The sequence below is a fragment of the Falco biarmicus genome, chromosome 20 (genome assembly GCF_023638135.1).
Source record: "Falco biarmicus isolate bFalBia1 chromosome 20, bFalBia1.pri, whole genome shotgun sequence".
NCBI lineage: Eukaryota > Metazoa > Chordata > Aves > Falconiformes > Falconidae > Falco > Falco biarmicus.
The window spans coordinates 3,479,412-3,503,598 of record NC_079307.1 but is presented as its reverse complement, the minus strand read 5'-3'; the positions used below and the strand labels follow the sequence as shown (position 1 = coordinate 3,503,598).

The 24,187-nt window shown below is 45.0% G+C and overlaps 1 protein-coding gene across 1 annotated transcript in view; it reads right to left on the bottom strand.

The window, feature by feature from the left end:
- Positions 1-3,039: 3,039 nt before the first annotated feature.
- CLMP (CXADR like membrane protein) overlaps positions 3,040-24,187 on the bottom strand; it is a 45,208-nt gene continuing 24,060 nt past the window's right edge. Inside the window, exons 2-7 of the mRNA XM_056322795.1 lie at positions 12,937-13,094; positions 12,041-12,242; positions 11,071-11,238; positions 10,576-10,698; positions 8,847-8,988; positions 3,040-7,458 (exon numbers count right to left, since the gene is read on the bottom strand). Of these exons, the coding sequence (XP_056178770.1) occupies positions 7,164-7,458; positions 8,847-8,988; positions 10,576-10,698; positions 11,071-11,238; positions 12,041-12,242; positions 12,937-13,094 (1,088 nt within the window). The 3' untranslated portion in view covers positions 3,040-7,163. The remainder of the gene's footprint in view (positions 7,459-8,846; positions 8,989-10,575; positions 10,699-11,070; positions 11,239-12,040; positions 12,243-12,936; positions 13,095-24,187) is intronic.

Sequence of the window (24,187 nt, the reverse complement as noted above, 5' to 3'; positions counted from 1 at the left end):
CCTTCCCGCCAATGGCCGTCCGCCGGAACCCGCACCCTCCGTGACGCACACAGGAAGGGGGCGTGGCGCCGGCCGGCCGGCATTCTCGAACCTTCATGCGCTTTCCCTCTCCCCCGCCCCAACCACCCACCGCTCTGCACCGGGCGGGGGCGGAGCTTCGCTTGCGCGGGAGCCAATGAGAGCCTCCAGCGGCCGCATGCCGGTGACGACACCACTGAGCGGGGGCTGAAGGAGCGGGCGGGGAGGGAGGGAGGGAACGGCAGCCAATCGCAATACGGCGCCCGGAGGCTCTTTGCATATTTCGCGCGCGAAGGGAAGGCGCCTTGGGGTGGGGCTGGCCAATCGGCTGGCGGGTGATTTGCATGGCGGGCGGCGGGAAGGGGCAGCGGGGCGGTGGCACAAGATGGAGGCGCTCGGGGCCCGGTGGCGGCGTGGGCCGGTGCGCGGCTCGGGGCTCCCCGGGCCGGCCCCGCTCCCCGGGCCGCTGTGCGTGCCTCTCGGCGCGGCTTCTGCCCCGGCCTGAACGCCCGGCCCCGCACGCTCCTAGCGGGCCGGCGGCAGCGTTGGCGGCTCCACGCAGTGGTGTCCGATTAAACGCAATTAACAGCCGAATTAACGGCAGGCGAATCAAATCCGGACGGCAAGGAGCGAGAGGTGCGGGGCGCCTGCCCTGGGAGATGACCTCTGCCCTGGCAGTAACGGCGGCATCCCTGGTGGCAGGCTGGCCTGGTAGATATCCCATCTTCCATGTTCCCAGCACCGTAAGCTTGTGCCGGCATCTTCCATGTTCCCAGCACCGTAACCTTGTCCCAGCACCTTCCATGTTCCCAGCACCATAAACTTGTCCCAGCACCTTCCATGTTCCCAGCACTGTAACCTTGTCCCAGCACCTTCCATGTTCCCAGCACCATAACCTGACCTGGCACCCTCCATGTTTCATGGAACCAGCCAAATGTAACGCTGTCCCCCCCAACACCCTCGCTCCCACCCGGGCTGAGGGAACCGTGCTGTCTGTGGTGGCCCAGGGCATCACTGGTTTCTCCCCACAGCAGAGCCCACCCCCCACAGCACCTCCACTCTTACTTTTTAATCCATCCTAAATTTTTCTGGCCCGTAATCGGTGCTAACGTGCCAATCCAAGGGGCAAGTTAACACACCTATGTGTGCTGCTGCGTGCTCTCGGTGTGACAGACTTCAGTGGAAAGGAAGGAAGAGGCTGGGAATGGTGGAAAAGTCCGGCTGCTCCGTGTCCTTGGGGATGAGGCGAGCGGAGGGATGACGGGGGATGTTCAGCTGGTCTCAGCGCCTTAGGCTGAAAGCTGATCAGAGGTCATAAATCACGGAAGGTCAGGCTCTAGCAGGAGTGCTGGGGATTGCATCCAATGTTTACATGGCATAAAACGCTGACTGGAAAAGTCCGGGGGAGTTGCTGGGAGGAGGGCTACACACCCAGCTACCCTGGGCAAAGGCATGTCCAGCGTCAGGGGTAAGAACTGCATGCAAAAGCGTTTCTGGTGTTCTCTTAACATTGCCCGCAGGGCTGGGCTTAGAATCACTCCTGGTGACTGCTTACAAAGTCCCGTGCACGGGGGGCACTGAACAATGTCCCCTTACCCCGACTGACTGACCGTGTGTCCTCTGTGGCCTTGCTGCACACAAGCCTGCACCCCGAGACAGGTCGGGGTGTCTGTCTTTCACAGCAGTTTTCAGTGACCTCTCTTAGGGAACGTGACACAGTTGCCCCTGGTCAGCTGACAGCTGCTAACCCATTATCAGGCCACTAACGTGCAGATTCCCATGGCCACATGCCACCAGGCTCCTGTGGCGGGAATGTTGTCCCACGGGAAAGTCACTTGTGCCAAGCGACAGTTTGTGGCTCCTGTTCTTGCTGTGCCACACGCAGGGCTGGGACCTCAACCAGGATCTCTGGCTGACAACGGAAAGCACAGGATGGAGTTAGAACCTGGGTGTACGAGTGTAGAGACAGAAGGAGCAACAGCAAACGGAAAGGGGCTCCACGTCACAGAGCTCTCGCTGTTACTCTCCTGAGCCTTTAAAGATAAGGGTGGTCGATACGAATCATCACCCTGTATCTGACGGGTATGGCATGCAAAGCGCACTCCACCCTGTCCAGAGTACAGAGATGCTCCTGAGGCATGTGGTGCTAACTTGCACTGAACACATCGCCTATCAAGTCTCGTAGGAGCAGTGCTGTTAGCAAGGGATTGTCTGCGCTTTTTTTTTTTTTTTTTTGTATTTGGTTGGTTGTTTTTGTTTGTTTGTTGTTTGGTTTTTTTTTACTCATGAGCAGAATATCAGTAGGACCCAAGAACGGCACCACCTGCACCTTGAAATTAAACAGTGACATTTAGATGTGCAACCGTACTTTGCACAGCAGACTGATAGCAAGTGAAGGCAGCCTAAAACAGTGAGTCAGTGCAGGGAGGAGGGCAGTTTGGCAAATGATTCATTACATTAGAAATTAAGGGCTGTTAGCATGCTGGACAAAAGTAGCTGATGTACTGCATATCAGAAAAAATAAGGCTCAGCAGGCTGGACACTGACAAGTATTCTGTGTAGAGTTTTTTCAAATGATGACTTCCAACATCATCTTTTGAGGCCAATTTAGTACATTAGAGATGAAGGACTGTGTCTCCTTTAAGCATTTAAAACAGAATTGAGAAGACAGTGGAGATTACCAAAGCCGTACTTCCTTAATCACAACGGTGGCATTTGTTATTTATACACTTGCATCTGTACACCGCAGCTGAAGTTTGAAAATCACACATTTCCAAGGCAGTCCCTTCTCCTTCCCACCCTGTTCTCCCCCTTCAGTGTGTCAGCACAAACTGATCCAGGTTTAAAATAACCCAAGATTCCTGATACTGTACAAAAGTATGCAATTGCACAACTCCTCAAAATGTGCATCGCGTAATCAGGATTTTGGATGTCATCAGCTCAGGAGGGAGCCAGCAACAGCATTTCCTCATGAATCAGAGGCAGACAGAAAGGCATGCCTAGGAGACCACCGTGTTGTCACCGTATTTCAAATACAGTTTAATTATGTTGCAATTTTTTACTCCCAGATTTCAGAATCAAGAAGATTGCCGATGTTGGGAGACGTCTGTGCAAAACAGCCCCAGGGAAAGAAGGCTGAGCCACTGCGAGAGAAATCAACCACAGCCACAACTAGTTACCCTAAATTCCACCTGCAGTTCCCTGTTGGCTAGTTCAAAATATTTATCTGCTGAGATCTGAACTGGCTGAACATGGCTCATAGCTGTTCAAGGTTTCATTGTCGTCTCACACACAGTTCAGGAGATAAACTGAAACACGCGCCGGGTGGTTGAGAAGTAAGGTCACAGATGTGGGAGCGGGAGGGCAGTGCCACCGCGGGCTTGTATCTGTGCTGTGTCTGCACTGGCACTATTTACCGTGTTAGCCTGAAGCATCTACATCCTAAGCCAAGAGATCTCCAGTGAAATAGCTGCATGGAAGTCAAAACACCATTTGCTTCGATACACCCAAGGTTTCACATATTTCATACCATGTCACATAATTCAGACTGCAAAAAAAGACCAGCTTCCCCACCCTTTCTAAGCAAATATGCATGTAGTCCTTGTTAGCTGAAAAATGTTATTTCTGACTCTCTGCTTTTTTCCTTGGATTCAGCCTGACAGCATGTAACACATCATACCACAGAAGATGGAGCATCAGTACAAGTTTAGTTGAGCTGTAGCACTTGAAGCTGCAGCACATTTATTTATAAAACAACCAACCAAACAAAAAAATTTACGAAATCAATGATTCAAAGGAATCAATAATAAATATTTGCTTTCCTCTGAGTTTTTCAGACACAGTACAAGTACACCAATTATAGCAGGTAGAAGAGATGTAAGCTTAGTTTAGCTGTCGAGAAACAAAAGCAAACTACATAACGTTGTATGCATTTAATCACACTAGTAATAACTGGTATATGACAGTAAATGCTTTAAGTACACTATTTTACAAAATAGAGTTTGGCTTATGGTTTATTTGCTTCTGTTGTGCAACTCCTAATAGTATCATCCGGAGCTCAGAAAAGTGTCCCTTTGAAAAAAGAATACCTTTGGAATTATCTTTTTCATATTTCCTTTGAGTAGTGAACTTTTCCCTTTGGGCTTCACGCTAGCGACTGAAGTGCTCAATTCACTTTGTGTTCACCTGTGAGATCACTGACGTGTGGACTGAAAAGCACCACCAAAAAGCATTTCTTAGTGATTTTAAATCACCGCAGTGCCCACATTTTCTACCCAGGGCCACACACACCTTTGCATCTTTGTTCCACGGCAGGAGATGGCCACGGTGCTTTTTCTGACACCGTTTGTATGCAGGGCAGCCTGTACCTGCCCAGACAGCAGGCGTATACACTGTCTGCTTCCCAACAGGGCTTGGAACAGCCAGGAATGAACTCACACACCAGGCTTCAGCAATTGCTTCCAAATTCTTTGCACCAAGGTCCATAAACCTCATCCCATGCAATTAGGCAGCTCGTATGACAAGGAGTGACTTCTCTGCTCCGGGAGAGTGGAGACCAGGAGAAGGCTGCCACCGCTGCTTGTCCTGCAGCCTGTTCTCAGGGGCCTTCAGGAAAGAGCCTGCCAGGAGCAGGCTGGGCAGATTCTCCTAGCCAGCAGCAAGTGGCCTCTAGGCTGTCAACAGAGGATCCCAGTTGTAGCTAATTACAAGTCTGGCCAGTGACTCAAAGCTAGCCTGCAGCATTTGGGACTCAGACTGTAACCAGCTCAACCGTTTGAATTGTTACCCTTATTTTGTGGTAATGAGCTTCTGCTTGCTAAGGCGGGTATTCTTTATGGGGAAAAGCACTCCTGTTTTTATACGCACAGAGTAAGTATCCTCAGACGCAACACATAACATTAAGCACAATAAGCAACCGTAGATGAAGCCACAAACTACTTCAGCAGTCCTGCTCCTGCTCTTCGGGACCTTCCTGGCTCTGGAGTACCTTGTAGGTGCTTTGGAGTGCCTAAGCCTTCAGCATCCAGGGAAAGAGCAACTGCAGAGGAGCCACAGACACTTACAGCTGCTGCTTCCAAGCAGTGACAGCCACTGCCAAATCCACCAAAGCACAGCTGATCCAGGAACGTGCCTCTGGAACATCCAGGGAAACCGTGTAGGTAAAATGAGATGGTATCCAACACCACCAGCTGTCATGAAAGCAGAAGCTTATCAAACACCTAATACCAGATGTCTCCTTTGTTTAAATCTAGGACTCAGGACTGCCTTCCCTGCACAACAGATCAGTACTTGTCCTGCCAAGGGTGGCTGGGTTGACTCTGGGGTAGAGAGAGCAAGTGAAGTTTTGATACATGTGCTGAAAACGTGTGACTGCTCCTAGAAAGAGAAATTCTTGGATAACATAGGGCAAGTTTGAAAACTATTTCCCATATGGAAGTAGCCCAAGCAGGGCTTGGCTTTGGTCTGATTGTCTAAGACCTCAAGCAAAGAAGCTAGAATTTTGGGTCAGTCAGAAAAGGAGATTAATGACAGTCCTTGGAGTGAAAGAATTATAGATCTGTGGTTCTTCTGTGCTGATCCGTCTCCCATAGACCCATTCCACAAATTGGAGAAAGCCTTCCTTTCTTCAAATAATAATAAAAAAACCAAACCCACCTCTTTTTTTAATAGAAAATCATCAGTCCAAGAACACAGGAATCTAGAACCTACAAGCACCGTGTCTTGTGTGTAGTAGTGCCAAGTCCTTCAGAGGAAAACATAAATGACAGTTACACATCTGCCTCCCGAGGAAGCCTGTTCCTATCTCCCATCATTTACTATCGGCCTTCAACTTGAAGTGTAAGACTTTATATTCCTTGGAAATATTTATTCTGGTTTATTTAATCACAGGAAATATTTTTATGATTCTTGCAATTTTCTAAGAGTCTTACTAAGGTTTAAGCCTTGACAATAGCATGTGGCCCAGCATTTAGTCTATAAATGGGACAACGCACACAAGTATTTTCTAATGGAAACAGCACCGTGCTTGCATACCTGTCCCTTTTTACCTTAGCGAGTATTTTCCTCGCTACATGCTCTGTCACTATCCTCCAGGCTTACCTGCAAGCCTGAAGGTCAGCTCAAGAAACTGTTCAGTCTTGGGAAGAGCTCTCCCTAAGGCCTCTACAGCATCCCTCACCCCAAAACTGGTGAATTCACAGCCTGGCAATAGCAAAGATGTCTTCAAATGCTTCATCCAGGCTTTTTGGTAGATTAGTGGCCCTCACTTTTTCAGGTACTGCCTTCATTCTGGATTTAGTGCCCAGTTCTCACCACACTAAGGCTCGTTTGCCACAGATGCCACTCCAGTGGAGTTACTGTGGCTTTGTGGTGCTGACCATAAAAGCAGAGTCAGGCTCCTGGCCACATCCTCCCCAGGTACCTCATTAAGTTTATTCTGGCAATTAAAGCACCTCTGTTTCCTTGACATAAACTGCTCTTTCTCTTTAGTACAGAGGTTAGTTCAGATACATGCCTTACTGCTGCACCTCTTGACCTTTTTGAGTGATCCTTTGATTTCCACTTTAGTTACAGCCTCCAAAAGTGTTTCACTAGAAGACTGAATGCAGAAAACATCAAGCATCTGTCCGTTCCCTTTGAGGTTGAACACCAGGCTACCCTCAGCAGAGAGTCTGCCTGAAGATCTTCAGATAGGACAATGCATCTTTGAGAGAGTTCTCCAAAACCACTACAAAGGACTCTTCCCTCCCCACAAAACCTCTCTGGAATATTATGCATCTTTATGTCTCCATTGATCCCTTTTAAAAATTCCTGAGGTTTGGCTTCATTTCATTTTTACAGCGCTTAGCTGTTGTAGTTTTGAAATTCTCAGTGTTCCATTTCCAAAAAAATAATTTAAAAAGGCGGCTCCCTTTTCCCTCAAATGTGTCTTTCTTAAAAAAAAAAAAAAAAAAAATTCTGTATCAGAATGTCAGTGCTGGAAGATGTAAGAAAGAGCTGAGTGGGAGGGCTTCTTGTGGTGTGAATAATCACAAGTGATCAAAATTAAGCTGACCAGGAAGATAACTAATCTAACAACTCCTATGTGGCTGGTGGTATGTGACGTGTTTCTGGACAGCAGGAGTCTCCAGATGGCTGGGGAGCCGTCACACGGTCTGGAACGCTCGGCTCTGGGCAGGCACCATGACCAGCGTGGCTCCCATTTTCATCAGGTTAGTGTAGTCGACTTTCTTTGGCTCCATTTCTTTTCCTTCCATCTCCCTCTGGTTGTACTGGGGAGGGGTTAGGTGGGGAGTAGCTTCCGTTGACAAAGTCCGTTGGCTGCGAGAGGCACTGTTGGCTGTCGACCTGGTTGAGGAGGAACCTGAGCGTGAGCTCCTGGAACCAGACGAAGAGGAACTGGGCTTGACGAGATGGGCCTTGGGTGCCTCCGCATCTTCTCTGCAATAAACAGATGACAGGGCTTAAAAATCACGAGAACAGAAACACTTACACGTTTTACCAGAGTGAGCTGCTGCTGCAATAAGCACTTGCTTATCAAAACTGCAAATTGCCAGGCTGTATTTGTCCAGCAGTTTGAGCAAGGTACACGGTTTTCTGAATTCTGCGCTATGTAACTTCGTGGATGGAGCTCCCTGTTGCTCTGCAGAGGTATTGGTCAAATGGGTTTGGAATATATGTGGCACACGATGGCTCTTTTTGTGTGGCTTGGAGGTCTGTGTGCCAAGTATCAGTGCAAACAGTTCAGATAGAACTGTGTGCTCAGAAATCCTTACTCACAGTGCTAAACAACCTAGACAGGACTAGCTGAAACCAGTTCCTCTAGTTAAAAAAAAAAAAAAAAAAAAAAAGTGAGTAGTGAAAGAAGCGCAAGAACCAGGCCCAGAGAGAGGGGAGGTAACAGTCATGCGTGAAAAGGTGATACAAGAGGCTGAAGCTCAAACTAAGAAGGCATGTAAGACTGGAAAGCAAGGAGAACAGGAAAAAGGGAGGAAATCAGCAGTGACTCCTTGCTGGCAACCTGACCATCAGGCAGAGCAATCAGCTGCTGACTGGATTGTAGAGATGCTTAATGGTACATAGATATCTTACGAGGGCAGGCAGTTTTACACATAGACATAAGGATGGAACAAGGCAAGGGGTTTCTTCGTGGGCAGAAGCCACCAAACATCATCCCTGGAAATATCTTTTTCCAGTGCTTTCCTTCCTGGGAAGTTTAGGCTCAACTGGCTAGAGACAGATCTCTGCTTAGAGGAGTTAGGTGGCAGACCTCACACACACATAACAGATGAGTTCAGAGAACCTGGGTCAGCGTCCTCGGTACGGCCCGCTCAGGGTGAGGCTTCTCAGCTCTGCACGTGGCAGCTCGGGGGATTTTTCACCCTGAGCTAAATCCAGAAGCACAGCTGTTCAGAACAGTCAAGAAAGACCCTGAGACCCTGTCTGCCTTGTAGCATTCTGAACAGAAACTGCAATTTAAAAGAAAAAAACCCCCAACCCCTCTCAGAACCACAGTGGACTGACGAGTGGGCTGAATTTAGTACTGGAGAGGATTATGCAAATGTTTTAGAATGTTGAAATTGCAGGTATGTGAGAAAATATTTTGTTAAGCTTTATGCTAATTTGTCAGGGCGGAGACATTCATCTATCTGATTTTCTGGAAAGTCTTCTTCACACTGTCAAGAAATTTGTCACTCTTATTTCAGGGAGACTTTAAAAGCTTTCTAGTACAACCTTTTAAGACACTTACACCTAGGTTACTTAGAACCACAGTGAAAAGACATGAAACTGAAAGAAGTGGGGGTGGGGGATTAAATAAAAGGCTTCACCTGATTTCATTTGGTGCCTCCTCTTCCTCATATCTCTTCTTTTCTTTCCTCCTTATTGTCAGCCTCACCACCAGGAGAAGGAGGGAGAGTCCCACTACCACACCACACACCGCTCCAGCGATCATGCCGATGTTCTGTGCGTCTGTCATCCAGAAAACAAATGCATTAGGCTGTAAACTCTCGCTAGGGTCATACGCTCAGATGTTAGTCCACACTACGACTTCCAGCACCGGGGATAAACCAGAACAGAACGTATTAGTCTACTTATTTGGGAGTGTCTCCACGCAGAAGTTGAACCAGTTTATCTTCAGGCTTTGTTTCTAAACCTGAGCTAACAGTGAGAAAAGTACTCACCTCTGGAAGGGTGGGATCGCTAGTGCTATGCCTTCAGCTATGGGTCAGAATTGAAACGAGGAAGAAAAATCCTCTCTAAGAGCACTGAAGCACAGAAAGTAGAGACAGACAGGACAACCCACATGCAAAACAAAGCACCAAAGAGTTTCCTAGAGGCAGAAGAGTGTTTAAACTACAAATGTTTCCCCATGAGGATTTTTTTCCTCTACAACTCACCCAGAAATGATTACAATCCACTTGCAGAATGAATTATTCAATTGGGGGAAAAAAGTGACCTGAGGGGGATAGAGAGGAAGGAGGAAAGGAAGACCATACTGTGCAGATGCAAGGCATTTCTCATCCAAACTAACAAAGTTAATGAGATCCTAGTGTATATGTGCCCTTAATTGATATTTTGTGAAAACGTCTTTTGATAAGAATGATTAGGTTGGGTTTGGCTGAAAGTTGTTTCCTTAAGACTCATCCCTGTGGAGGGTTTAGCAAACCAAAGTGAGGTTTTAAACCAATTCAGTTCAATTGGCATAAAACCTGCCTGGATGCTTTTACTTCAGATGCCTGAGGCAAATGGGTTTTCTTTGCTACATGACCATATTCCAAGTTAATTCAGGCCTGGCTGGGCAGAAAAATTCCAAAGCTGTGGGATCTCCAAGAAGATACTTATCTCTTTGCAGTCTTATCACAGCAGTTGCAGCTCCTGCTGATCTCCTTAGAGCTGCATATAAAAGCCTGAACTGTATTGGATTTGTCATCAATGCTGGTGCTACACCCCTCCCTTCGCTTGCATGCATATGCAAAGGGCGCAGGTATTTGGACATGCACACCCCCTTGATGGGATTAATCAGGTAGGATACTCATTTTAATCTCTGGTGTTCAGATCAGAATTTATTAAATCGGGATTAAAACCAAACTATGTCAAAAGCTGCTTTTTATTCTGCATGTCATGTCAAAGTTAGCCTTTCAGCTGCCTTTAGATAGCTTAACTGTCCCAAGTGCGACAAATATATAATTTGGAATTGGAATGATGGAACGTCCACATGGAGATTTTATACTTGAGCCTAATCTCATGCAATCACTCCAAAAGCTGGAGACTCTGGAATCTCTAACTCACTGGTTTTCCCCTCATATTTCATTAACCTTTCTCAAAATCAAATTTTTTAACAGACCAAAACATCTTAGCCCAAATGATGTGTTTGCCACTGCAGGTTATACAGAGGGCTGCTGTGCAAACCGAAAGCGCAATAAGTAAGAACTATTCCATGTGATTCAAGAGTGAAAGGGCAAAGGTTGGTACAGAGTTTGCCAGTTGAGACGGGACAGCTGTGGAGCGGCGTTGCGCATGCGCTGCTGCAAATATGAGTTACGTGCCAATACTTACGCTGCACTGTCACCTGGACAACACAACTTTCTTGTCCAGCCTCGTTGGTGGCAATGCATTGGTATAACCCTGTGCTCATCTGCGTAAGATTCTTCAGCAGGACTTGCCCAGGATTAGAAATGTCTGAAACAGGAAAAACACCACTGGGATTAATCTAAAGAAAAGGGTAAAAAACAGTATCAGTGGATAGGACACAGAAACACAAATTGACCTTCCAGATCAAATCCGTTCGAGAACAATCAATGATGCCTCACAAAAGACCATTTGTCAGCCTTGAGCAAAACAATAAACAAACTCCTCATGCGTTTCCTTGTTCAGGGTGGAGCACACCACACTGACCAGCAGCACTAGTGAGAGGAACCGTTGTATCACTGCTATGGCGGCCACCGAGTGATCCCCATTTGAAAAGCTGGCACGTCACTGCACACGTGCACGTACACGTGGGCGGGCGGTTAACCGGCTTTGAGGGCTCGAAGGGGAAATGACCTGACTTACTGACTCTTGACGTAGGCGGGAGATGTTCAGCTCTCTCGTCCTCCTCGTTTATGCGCTGCCATCGGTAGGAGATGGGTGCAGTGCCAGAGGCAGAACGGCACTGCAGGGACAGTTCCTTTCCTTCCAACAGCTCCCCTTCTAGCCAGCATTTGGGCTTGGAAGGTTTTTCTAGAACAGAAGACAGTTCATGCAAATGCAGCAGCCTATTTGCTCAGCTTCCAAGAGCTGCCTTCTCTGGAATGCATTAAGGAATTACAGCAGTGATGTTTGTTAGGGGACTTTAGCTGCAACTGTGTGCAGCTTCATAGTCTAAGAAGCGGAGCTGGCTGGCTCAGACATAGAAATGACACATTAGAATACTCTGGGGCAGTTTGCCTCATGGATACTTGCATCAGTGGTGCTGTATCACTGTGTTCCTCTTCTAGGTATGATTTAGAGAACATCCTTCCCCTCCTCCTACCTCTCCAATTCTTCCTTCTCCCCACAGTACCTGGCGGGCCACAGCACTTCTTCCATGGCAGTACATGAGTACGTGAAAAAGCCAACCAACAGACTGAAATCAGGGCAGAGAAATGTTAACCCTGGTAGCTTTTTTGTCACCACTACCGAACTTCGATCAGTTTGGGGTTTTAGGACATGAACCCAGAGCCCTCAGCAGGAGATCTGGATGGGGTGATGGCCAGCTAAGCTAGAATATCAGTCTAGTTTGTGTGATGAAATTATAGATAATTTGGCAAGAACAGTTCATATGATTTTGCAAGTAACTACACTTACCACAAAACAGCTCTTTAGGCTCTTCCTGTGTCCTGTCCTTTGCCAAAAAATGCAAAGGCAGATATGGAGATGAACAGTGAAACCTGATCATAAGATGTCTTTGTGTATTTATACCCTGCTGAAATAAATCTCTCTCCAGGAAATGAGTCTAGTGATACTTTTTTTTTTCTCTGGAAGAACAATAAAATGTCCTTACCTACAACCTTCAGGGTGATGCGAGCCCATTCGTACTGCCCAGCATTTTTAACTTTACATATGTACTTCCCCGCATCGCTGGACTGCAGGGATATGATTTGTAAGGATGCATCTCCAGCAAGGAAGTTGGATGTGAAGGAAACACGCCCTTTCTGTTCCTCGTTCAGGTCATCATAAACACGGCCTCCAGAGTAAGTGATCACCTGAGGAGCGGAGACAGTCGCTGATCAGCCGGTTGTAATTTTACTTTCACATGGAACCCCAAATCAAAGCATTTCCAGGAACTGCAGGCGAAGATCCTGCGTGACTACGTGACTTGCCAGGGGTCACACAGGAAGCCTGTGGCAGGGTGGAAGATTAAACCTGGATTTCCAATCTGAAACTGATTAATCAGCTGTATTTAGGCTAGAGATTTATAATGGGAGCATTTATACTAGTGTCAGAATAGATGTCAGCTTATGCCACAATATACAAAAGCAGTCTTAAATTTGGGCTGGGTTTGGGTAGCTAATTTAAGTTACTGCAGACCTGATTTTTGTAAGTACTAAACTGTTATATTTTTCCTGAAAACAAGGTTTCAAGAACCGGGCCTACAAAAGCCAAGATCATTTCTGAAAACCTGAAGGGCAATACTGAAGTTTCGTTGATGGTGACTGACTACATAAGAGTGTTAGTTAAAGAAAACTGTTCCAATACAGCATGTGTGACTATCAAATCATTTTCTTACGTTATAAATCTCGCTAAGTCAGTCAGCTGTGCTTTCTAAACGCTGCCTGCTTCATCAGAATAAGTTGCAAAGATCATCACAGAAGCCTTTTTAAAATCAATGGCTGCTGCTGATGTCAACATAGAAATAAGAAGATTTTCTCAGCAGACGCTACCCATGGCTGCACTTACCGCTTTTTGCACCGTTTCAGAAATGTGCAGCAGCCACTCAATATCCAGGCTGCCCTGCTCCAGGAGGCCCAGGCGGTGGTGACAGGGCAAAGTCACGTTTTCTTCAGCCACTCTCTTAAATTCAGTCTGAGCTTTGGACAGCCAAACAGAACAGGAAGCTGAAAGACAGACGCCGGTAGTCAGGGGCAGGATTAAGGACGCATCTCTGCACTGACAAGTGTTCCCAGCTTAGGTTTCTTCCTCATTTGCTTCACAGCAAAGAAAACCCAACAGTTTGGCTTCCTGGACAGATTGCAGCTGATGAAAGGGAACATCTATACATACACAGGCAGTTAGTTTCACACGAATACTTCAGCACGAAGAACAGATGGCTTCACACTCCAGAGCTGTCAATACTAAAGTCGCACCCACATCCTCTATGCACCCAACATTTCAGATAACCTCCTCGGTTTTGCCTTCACCTTTTATTACCTTAACTCATAAGCAGTATTTCCACCCAGAAGACCCCTCAGAGCTCGTTGTTTGATTCCTGTGTCAGCCTGACAAGGCTCGGAGTCTCTTCCCTAAAACTGGATGTTGTTCGTTATGTGCATCTCAGCACTGGAAATAAGAGACCAGCCCGGGAACCAGAGAATTAACCTTAAGAAAGGCATGGTACAAGTAGGCTGGTGAAGCGTCTTTGAATAGCAACAGAAAAAAACCCCCACCGAAACCTCAAAACACATAAATTGTAAAAAACTGTTAGGACTTGGGGAAAAAAAAAAAAAAAAAGAAAAAGAAAAAAAGATGACATTGTTAAACTGAACCACGAGAGGGAAGCAGAGCCTTTCAAATGTTAGGCAGTAAAATCCAAAACGCACGTTAACTAAATCCTTAAACCTGGACCAGGAGACAGTGTGCTGCAAAACCCCATGATGTTCAACCAGCACTGCCTGCATTAGTCACTGCGAAACTCAAATTTATTTCCGAGTTTTTGTATACTGCATCCCCATTAAAACTGGAGAAAAAAATATATAAGAGATCGATTCTTGGCTTTGTCCGTCTCCAACTTTTGGCAACACATGGATTCAGCCATGCTAAGTTCAAACCCAACTGATCCAAAAGATCAGAGGTATGGAAAATGTCAGGTATTTAGGTCAAGGTCCCCCCAGGTATGCTATGACACCAAATAAAAATTTTTCCAACCAAGTTTCCATGGGGATTTCTAGGGCAAAATTGCTATCTGCCTTTTGCATATAAATCATCAGAGCACAGTTAGGTTGTTCTTAAGTTTTGCTTACAAGAAAAAAGCCTAAAACCATTATTTTTTTCCTGTGAAATGAAGTGAGATGAAATATCTTGCTTCTTGGACCAGTTATTGTGAAACTGATGAAAACTGGGAGAGTTGGCAGCACTAGGAAGTCACATGTGTGACTGAACACACAGTCCTCTGATGACATAGCAAGATTACTGGCAAGAGCATAAGAAGCTCTAGTTACATAGAGCTGAATTTGTTCCTGTATTTGCATTGAAACAGCGGATCTTTACCCTTTCCTTTACCTTTCAGTGAAAAAAAACCACAAAAAATTAAATCCAACATGACGCTTCCTCAGCTTTGTTCTGTTTCTTCAGGACTAACTCTGGTTTTGGACAGTTGATTCTGTCCCTGCTCCCATTCTCAGATCTGCCTGAGTTGTTGGCCTGACCGTCCCTCAGCTCCTGAGCTTCTGATATTTAATCAATACTTGCCAAGCACGTCTATAAAAGATCTTTTCCTACTGTATGCATGCACATACATAAAACAGAATGTTAAGACAGGCGGAGTGTTGCAAAGGATTAAGCTCTCCCCTACACAGATCTCTGCATGAATTGATGAGAGTGAAAGCTCCTTTTCAGCCACATTAGCTGCTTTCTTTAAAGGGAAAAGTAATCCAGTTTATCACTGGATTTGCTAGTCTCAAAGCTCCATCTGCCAAATACAATTATACATTCTGCCTAAGATGAACGCCTGCTCTCTCCTACAGCCCACATTGCTGCGGGCTGCCTTCATTAACATGCTGACACTCGCTAGATGACTGATCAATAAGTTTAATTTGAGCACTGCAGTAGCGAGCATTCACATAACATTTACAACATTTTCAACGTCCTAGGCCAACAGAGCACAGCGGTTTTGTGCACACCTCACAGGGTATTCTACATTTTAAAATGTAGTTGTACATTAAAAGCTTTGACATGGATTATAAATCACTTTTTGAGGGAGTATAACAAGCATCATTTTCATTCCTCTCTGGCTTGAGCAGACTGTTTATAGAAGAGCTCACACCTTGGTCTGGTTCTTGTGGCCCTCAGCAAACATGCTCTGGATTTGAGAAAGAGCCCTGTGCTTATAAACTCATCTAAACAGGAGTAAGATCAGGGAGACATCCAGTGAGCTAGTGACTGCCAATTTCTTAAACACCCTTCATTTTTTCAAAGGTACATGCAATCAGAGCTAATTTGGAGCTGATTCACCATCGAACTGATGACGAGATTGTCACATACGTTGCATACTTTTCCATGACATGTCTGTCTTATAAGAAAGACAACTTGTCCCTTTAGTCCTTATTAGTTCTTTAATAATGCCCACAAACTCACAAAGCAATCTAAGTTTTTCAGGTGTTCTAGACAAGAGCCTCACTTCATTTTCTTTCCAGTCATCCATAACTGTGCAAAGTCAAAAGGAAGCTGAAAACAGTTCATGGAAGTACCCAACATAGGGTGCCAGTTACAGAAATTAAAATTACCCACAAAAAAAATCCAGAGAGTGCTCAATGTGAAGAAACCTCAGATTTTTCAATAGTTTGGGTAGGGTCTCACTGCAGCAAGCAGTGACGAAATGGAAGTTCTCCTTTAGGTACATGCTGCAATGTACGGTATATGTGTCAGAAAGAAAAGGGAACCAGAAAACATATCCAGATTCCCTCTACTTTTAAGTTTTTTATTATGCAATAAAGAATAAATGCCCCCTGAAGTTTTTAGTTGCGTAGATGAGACCTAGCAAGAACAGGTCAAAGAAATGAGATTTTGCTCATAGTACTTTTACCATTTTTTTTTCCCCCTCACTCTGTGTAAGGTCCATTTCAATGAGTACTAAAGGTGAGTGCCTGCTCGGGGAGCACCCCTTGCTGCAACCGACACCCCCATGTGCTGGCCAGGACCTACCCGGGCTGGACTGCAAAGGCAGCTGGCTCCTGGCAAGCACTTTTGCTCTGCTGGATGGGTGCTCAGCAGGCTCCGCACCTTTCCCCCGAAGAGCCTGGCAGCCACACGAGGGCAGAGCCTGCTCAGAGTAACGCCGCCAGGGCTGGCAGTAGACAATAGGTGAAGACAATAGATTATTTTCCCAGAACTCAGATCCGAGTCTTGCTCAGTAATGCCACATATATGCAGGCTCCACAGTTCTTACCCCCCCAGAAAACCCTCTTCCCCACCCACATCCCGTGTGCAGCAAAAAGCAATTGGAAAATTGCTTCTTCCAGCTTTACTCAGGCCTTACTCAGTCCGTCCCATGACTTTAGAAAGGGGGTTGGTTTGTTTTTCTTGCGGAGCAGGAACCCTGAGCTTATTGCAACTGCAGCATTTTGAAAGCATTGGCCGTGGGCCTGAAAAGCAGCGCTGGGTGCAGTGCCAGACTGGGTGCCACTCCGCAGGCAAGGCAGTGATCTGCATGAGGGGGGGGGGGGGGGGGGGGAAGGAGAACAGCGTCATGTTGAAATGTTTGCTCTATTGTTCAGAAGACAATAACTCACCCAACACCCCGCAGACAAGGGAGAAAGATTATTATCCTTCATCCCTCACCGAGGTTTTACATATCCAAGGAATACAGAGCAACAGGTATTTTAAACAAGACCAAAGCTAGCGCACCTAAACAGAGAGCACCCACACGGCACGAGCACAGATTTATTAGGGGAAGGGCACAAAGGGATTTTTAGCCCTCAATAACAGGCTGTTCTGCCTTGCGTGCATAGCAGACTTGAAAGAAAAAAAAGTGTAGACAATATCCTGCATCTTTCTTATGCAAAGATGCCAGTCAAAGTATTTCCCAGAACTCCTTTCAACATTTTTAAAAGGACTAATGATTTTTAATGTGCATTAATTTCAGAAACGTCAGCCCTTTGAAATGGGTGTAGAGGAAAGGAGCCATCTCCTGTGCTACGCAGCAAGTGCTGAGCAAACTGGGACTGTGTATTTGGCCTTACCACAGACTACAACTATCCAAACTGTGTTTTCATGTCTGAATCCTTAACACTATCTCAGACACTTTTATATATTTGCTGTTCTCAAGTTCAGTTTATTTTCAGTTTATTGGATAGTGCCTATCCAATAGCAAGCATATGTATATACACAAATGCACACATATACCACCAACATCAAATATACATAAACATACAAGCAGAATCAAAGTGAAAATAAATGTTTTGCTGACATTTTTATTTGTAGGCAAATGCATGTGCTAAAAGCTGAAGAGCTTCCAGATTTAAATCTTTCATTAGCTTCAGAAGGAGGTTTGAATTAGGGAGCAATGCTAAATATAGATTATACTTTTTAAAAAGTAATAGGTTGTGCTATATCACTTAACTGCTGGAATTAGGAGGAACAGCCTAGAAAAGATTCAGAAAATCGAGGTACAAGAAATCCATAATGCTTTGTAGGCTCAGCCCAAACCATACCCACACAAAGTTCATTTAAGATGTGAATACCTAAAACGGGTCTTGAAAATTTTCAGCTGCTCCTGGAACCTCTGAAGTTTATTCTCTAGCTATGCTTTTTATAATTTATTTTGGCTTTTTATCAGAGATTACATTTGCAACAGACTATTCCAAGACACTGATGTCCAAGGAGGAGTTGAAATACAACATGTAATTTTCCTGCAGCTCAAGACATCCTGTCCTAGCACAAAGGGGAAGCTACCCGGGAAGCGAGCGACTTAAACCTGCTGCTGAAGAAAGCTTTCTTCGGTACAACAAAAGCAGGAATTCCAACGGATTCTACACACAGAGTTTATAGCACTGTCTGGACAATTTCCATTTCACCTGTGATAGGTGCTCTATCTGCTTTTGTTCATTAATATCAAAATGTTGCCTGGGTGAAAGTGTGACAGGAACAGTGAATAGCCACTGTTGTCAAGGCACATCACATCCTTTCCAAAAGAAGAACAGTCCCCTGCAGACAAGTTCTCAAGTGTAACCAATAATTTTGTAGTCTGATTTGGAGTCCTTCTTGGGATACTAAAAAGTATTTGTCACATCTGTGTGATTCCACTATCTGGAAGTAGGGTCCTTCTCAGAAGGAAGCTTTGGTCATGTAGTCCTCCAAGTAACACACACGTTCTTCTCAAAATCCAGGTAGGCTGTTGGAAAAAAAAAAATAAATCCCACATCTAGGTGCATCCGCTAGTCCCATGCTATTGCTGGTCTCAGCTAGAACTGCAGGCTGAACCCCATTTTAGTCTAAACGATCCAAATATGCAAAACCCTTGTACTTAACTTAAATTAGCCCAAAGAATATGCACAAAATTATTCAGGCTTATAGTGCTCCTCTAGATAAAAAAATCCTGCACATTTGACTCTCCTTCTTGGGGTAAAAACATTTACCCCACTCAAGAAAATATTTGAAAACATATACCTAAGTTAGCTATATGCAAGAATAATACGTTTGAGAGTTAAAAACCAAAAAGCTCAGGACAGCCTGCCATGTTGAAACTTTGAACCACTTCTTCATGCCAGGAATTTAAGACATTTCACATCTGTTTGAGGTTGATCTTCCTAGAGTCTTGTAGGAAATAATTTACTAAGCTTCTTTATGGAAAAAGAAAAGCCTCCCACCCACTCCATCCAGTGTCATTACAGTGGTAACGAGCAAAGCCTGAGCATTTTGCAATAAACAAATTAACAATTTTACATGCTTAAATAGGAGGCTAACAACTACTTTTATGGCCAAAGAATTACATCTTGAGTAAAACGTTAAGAGATGCTTAGAAGCTCAAATCAGTTAAGTGCTAAGGACACTACAGACACTAGTTCTACAGTTGAACATTTAGGAGACTGTAAGCCTTAAAATCAAGATTTCTTGATAAATGAAACTTTTTTCCTCCTCTATTACTGTTCAGTAATGACAAGACACATGTACATCAAGGCTTTTATCTCCCCTTTACCTCTTTTCCCCGGTTTCTGCTGTGGATAAACCAAGCTAGTAGATAGCTATGTTGGTTTATTCCAGAGCTGTAAGGAGAACCCACAAGGTCGACACCCCCTGCTCCCCCTCAGCCCACACTAGCCCTAACAGTTAGTTACCCTGACAGCATTTCAGGCCAAAATAAATATAAAATGGTGTCTTCTTACAGACAGTTATTTCACATTCTCTGCACAAGGGAGGAGAAGCTGGGGGCGGCTGAAGTCTCCTAAGGATAATTAGCTCAGCCAAGGCTGTGCTCTGGGACATCTGCTTTCTGTATTCCTTGGCTGGCATAGACACAAAGGCCAAAGGTCACCTTCTCCCGAGAGCTCAAGTGCTCCAAGTGACCAGGACCTGGCCCCCAGTGCATGCTGCCTGCAGCCTGCTCCCCTCTGCCTCCCTTTGATTTCAGGAATTTGGTTGTGAAGCAAAAGCATCTCAAATAAGAAAAATGTGAGCTAACAGTCAGCTCCCACAGGAACAGGCTCGCTGTGTTGAAATAAAGAGGTCAGCCTATCCCCATCCATATCCACATAGCATTGCAGAGGTTCTCTGTAATTGGAACCACATGTGCTTGGGGCTGAGGTTTGAGAGGACTGTTAAAACAGAAAGCAACAGGGAAGAGTCCTGCATGTGGCCGAGTTTCCAAATGGTGACGTGAAGCGTTTGGAATTGAAACTGCAGCAGAGTTAGGAAGGCCCAAGGAGAACAGAAAAAGCAACGCTGCACAAAGCAAAACTTCTGATTTTTAGGGGTTTGCAACAACTGAGCAAGAGTGCAGAGAGGGCTAGAATTTGGCTGGTTATAATACAGGCTCCTACCAACAGAAATAACAGCCGTGGTAACACGGGCATTTAGCCACCAACCCTGCCCTGGGCAGGCTTGGGTGAGCCAGGGAAGCAATCTGGGGGATGGCTGTTACCAGCATAGTGGCGCTGTCTAAACACACTAGGTCTTCACATCCCCCCAGGTATGACTGAGATGATCTGCCCGGTGCGAGTCCAGGTCTCACAAATGGCCCCAGCAGCCAGGATGCCATGTTCCCCAGGAAAACCTCAGGGTTTCTCTAGTAGATTAAAACCAGGTGAAAGCCTGATCCTGCGGTACCCAGCGGCTCCATGCAGCCTAAGAATCTTACCTATACATTCCTAGAATCAAGAAGTAAAATTCTGTCCCTGAAAAAGCCAGTAGGAAGTTTGCCTTCAGCACCAACAAACATCATTGAATCTAAAGCCTGTAGAGACTTCGGAATATTGGAAAAACATTGAAGCTTTCCATTAGCTGAGGATCTTCACAGACAGCCAGCAGCTATGTATGTACTGCGGCTGTCCTTTTTCTCATTGCATTTTAAAATTAAGTGCAAGTAGGAGATTCTGGGTTTACATCCCTCGAGACTAGAAAACAAGGCACCAGAACTGCATCTTCCTATTTAATGGTTCACAGAGTGTTTGTACAGATGAACGTGTGAAGTCCCTTACTTAGCCTTTAGTCCAGGCAATTTTATCAGTAAAGTGGTCCAGGTGTCTTCTGTTTACAGTAACACAGCTCAGCTAAGCCTTTCAGTAATGCAGCTGGTGATTTCAAGCTGTGTGGACTAGATCTGTGCAGAGAGCTTGTCAGTACATATCAGATTCCTCAGGGGCTGAAGCACCTATGGCTGGCTGGTGTTCCCTTTCTCTGCAAGCATTGCTGGGCTGCTTTGTGTACCCTATAAAAGCTTTGTACTGAGGAAAACAAGAGACAAGACATTCCACCCCTAAACATCAGAGATTTCACTCCTTTTGCCTGGTTTCAAGTGAGGCTTGGAAGCATGAGAAGAAGGACTGTTTCAGTAATAATTTCTAGGGTGTCTTCTGCAAAGTATGCTTAGGCCCCAGTCTTCCAGCAAGCCTGTTGTTGCTGTCAGTTTGCAAACATAAAAATGAAGGCACACAGAAATGAAGTTATCTGCCCAAGGCAGACACCAAGCAGAATCCAGAATACAAACCAAAAGAGACAGCAACAAAAGTGTTTTCAAAATAGTATTTGTCCGTCAGATCTTTCTTCACCAATTTCTAAATCCAAACAGTAGGTTGCATCAGCTGAGGTAACTCTGAAAATCAGGGAGAGAAGAAACTTGAGAGACATTGATAAAGATTCTCAATAAAACCATTCTTGTACTGAGGATTCCCTCTTTTACTGCCCCTCACCTTAGCATCAAAGTGTAAGACGTTAACTAGAAAGCACTGAATTGATGGTGCTTTTCTGTTGCTTTTCATCACAGAAAATCAACTCGTTTTAAGCTTGCCAAAAAAGCTACCAAGAAACCCAGAAGGTGCTCACAAGTAAACTTCATGCCTTTCTGCATCTTTCTCTCCCAGAGTTTTTCAACAAGTTTGACATAGTTTTAAGGTACAGACTTCAGTCCCTGCTCAGCACATCCATGTTACCTCAATGAGATGTTCAGTTGCGTACTCATAATTGCACATAACACAGTATGACATCTCACTTATCCACTACAAGCACTACTAATATGATACAAAATGAATGCCTAATGTATTAGCACTCTGTCACTTTTCATATTCACTCAATCTCAAATCCTCAGCTACAGCCTACCCTAGGGCAGAAAATGAACAGCAGCAGCAGCTCCTCCCCATCACCCCCACAAGTCTTGTGGAAGAAATACATTAAACTCTGCAACACTTCTGGGATGAATATGTGGTGAAGTCTTCTGGTCTGAGCACAGGACCAGGAACAAAAGCCGCTTAACTCTAAAAGAATTATGGTTACAGATATGGTCTACCCAGCTGTCTGCAGCTCTGTTTCTCACCGATACTGTAGCCGTTAGGATCAATTACTTTGTATTTACTGAACTCAGAGGTTAGAAAATTGAAGAAACCTCATTGTCTTAATCCCCAACCTTGCAGTGGCTTCAGTATGAGCCAGAAGGAAATAAAAAAGGAAGATTCAGGTTCTCAGTTATCTTATCACCAAGATCCAACTCCCTCCCAGTGTCTTTCCCACAGTTTGGCGCAGCAGCGTACCAGCTGCAAGCAGACTCTAAGAACAGATACTTTTTTCCTCCTTGTTTTTTCCACTGTTACCAGGCATTATGACATCTGGACACGTACGCTAAGGTCTCAGACGAGCAGAGACAGAGCTCTGTAAATTCCACTTTCTGAATCAGAGCTACAAATTGAGCAAGTGGGGATTACCAAGGAATGCAAACCCCACTGTAAATGCTGGAGGAGACACCAAACTGCATTTTAGGAAACTGGCATCATGCAGACAACTCACTAAGTCTCCACACACAGAGCAGTAGTTCGCATTGTACCGAAGCAAGCATTTGGTGAGGCCCTGCGCTCAAAAAGATCCTGAGCTTCTTCCCAATAACATTTTAAAACCAAAGACTAGACTGAATACTATACTCGTGAGAACTCGCATTGACTTTAGGAGAGACAAGCATAATTTGGAAAACTTCTCCCTTCAGAGGGACAGCTTTCCAAAACGAAGCACAACAGCTATTTTAACTGACAGCAACACCGCACAGCTGCTGCAAGTGATTCTGAAGTTAAGGACTGAAAAGTCAGACACAGGAAATAAATGTTATTTAACATAGAATACCAAGTATGATAGATTTCTGCATTTTTATTTTTTTTTTTTTTCAATGAGTGTTGGAAGCACAGCTGAACCCAAGGCATTCTTGTGCGCCAACAGCAAAGTCAGAGGTGGATTCCATTACCCACAGGATTGCAGTGTGTGAGCTGAGGGCCAAATTCTGACTTCAGGATCCATTCCACTTGAGAACAGCCTACAGTCCTAAAAAGGACATGACTACACAATAGAGTTACATTAATCAAGTTGGTTAAGTGCAGCAACAAGGCCGCACCCTAAGAAATAACATAAAATAAAGAATAACTCAATATTTTTTTTTGCCTCTGTGAAAGCTTTGGAACATTTAAAAACGTGGAAAAGCATACTGTTTATTGGCTTTGCAACTGTCTACTTATTTACTTGTAAACCCATGGGTTTTTTAATCTTAATGTACATTTATCAAAGCCTTAATCTTACTTTAAAAGTTCAAAGCATGAATTAAGTCACTACGTAAGATGCTTGGAAAAAGCATAAGGGCTAAAACAGAAAGTAGATCCATTTCACTCACCTCAGAAATAGAAGCATGCTCAAAATACGGACCTACCGAATACAATTATAACTGGCTTTCAAACATGCAGGTGGAAAGACTATAACAAAGCTTCGGTACTACTTGAGCTAAATAAAACCTGCAAACTGTTGGGGGGGACAACAGGGAAGGGTACTATTCCAGAGTTAAACAGCTCAGAATCTGTTAGAGCTGACCCACACCAAACTACTTTGTTTCTAATGGTCCTATCAAACTGCCTCTGCAACAGGCGTGAGACTGGTAAGGAAGCAGATTTTCTTCTCTGCTCAGCATAGAGCTCCAATGCCAGCAGCTGAAATGCGTGTTACATATATTTTGCATGTTTGCAGATACCAAGGGCTCTGCAAAGCAACAAAATCTGCAAAAGCCTAGGGCCATTGCTAGGGGAAACCTTGAATGAGAACACGCAAGCATCATGCCTGCCAAATATTCCTGTGACCTTTGCTCAAAAGAGCAATCTCGTTCTCCTCTGGCACATGTCTCTTTCCTGAAGTGAGGGATGCCCCAAGACAGACTGGGAAGGGAGAGCACTTTGTAAAAACAGGCATTGGGTATCGGCCTTCTGAAAGCAAAAAAAAACCAACAACCAAACCCAAAAAAACCCCCAACAACCAAAAAACAAGCCCTGTCTGAGAGCGACAGTACATCACTGAGCTCTGGTGAGCAAGCACAATGTTTCCAGGATGCTGAACAGGAAGAGGGGTTTGGTGGGGGAGGAGGTAAAAGTGGGATTCAGGCAACAGTTGAACAAATTTGCTAACTGGATGTGAAAAGGTCAGGCATCTTATCAAGAAACATACTGTAAAGGTCAGGTGAAGTATACAGAAGTAAGCCTAGGAGGAACGGATAGCACACATGACCAGCTCCACCGCTGGGACTCTGAATTTCCACCCTCCTTTT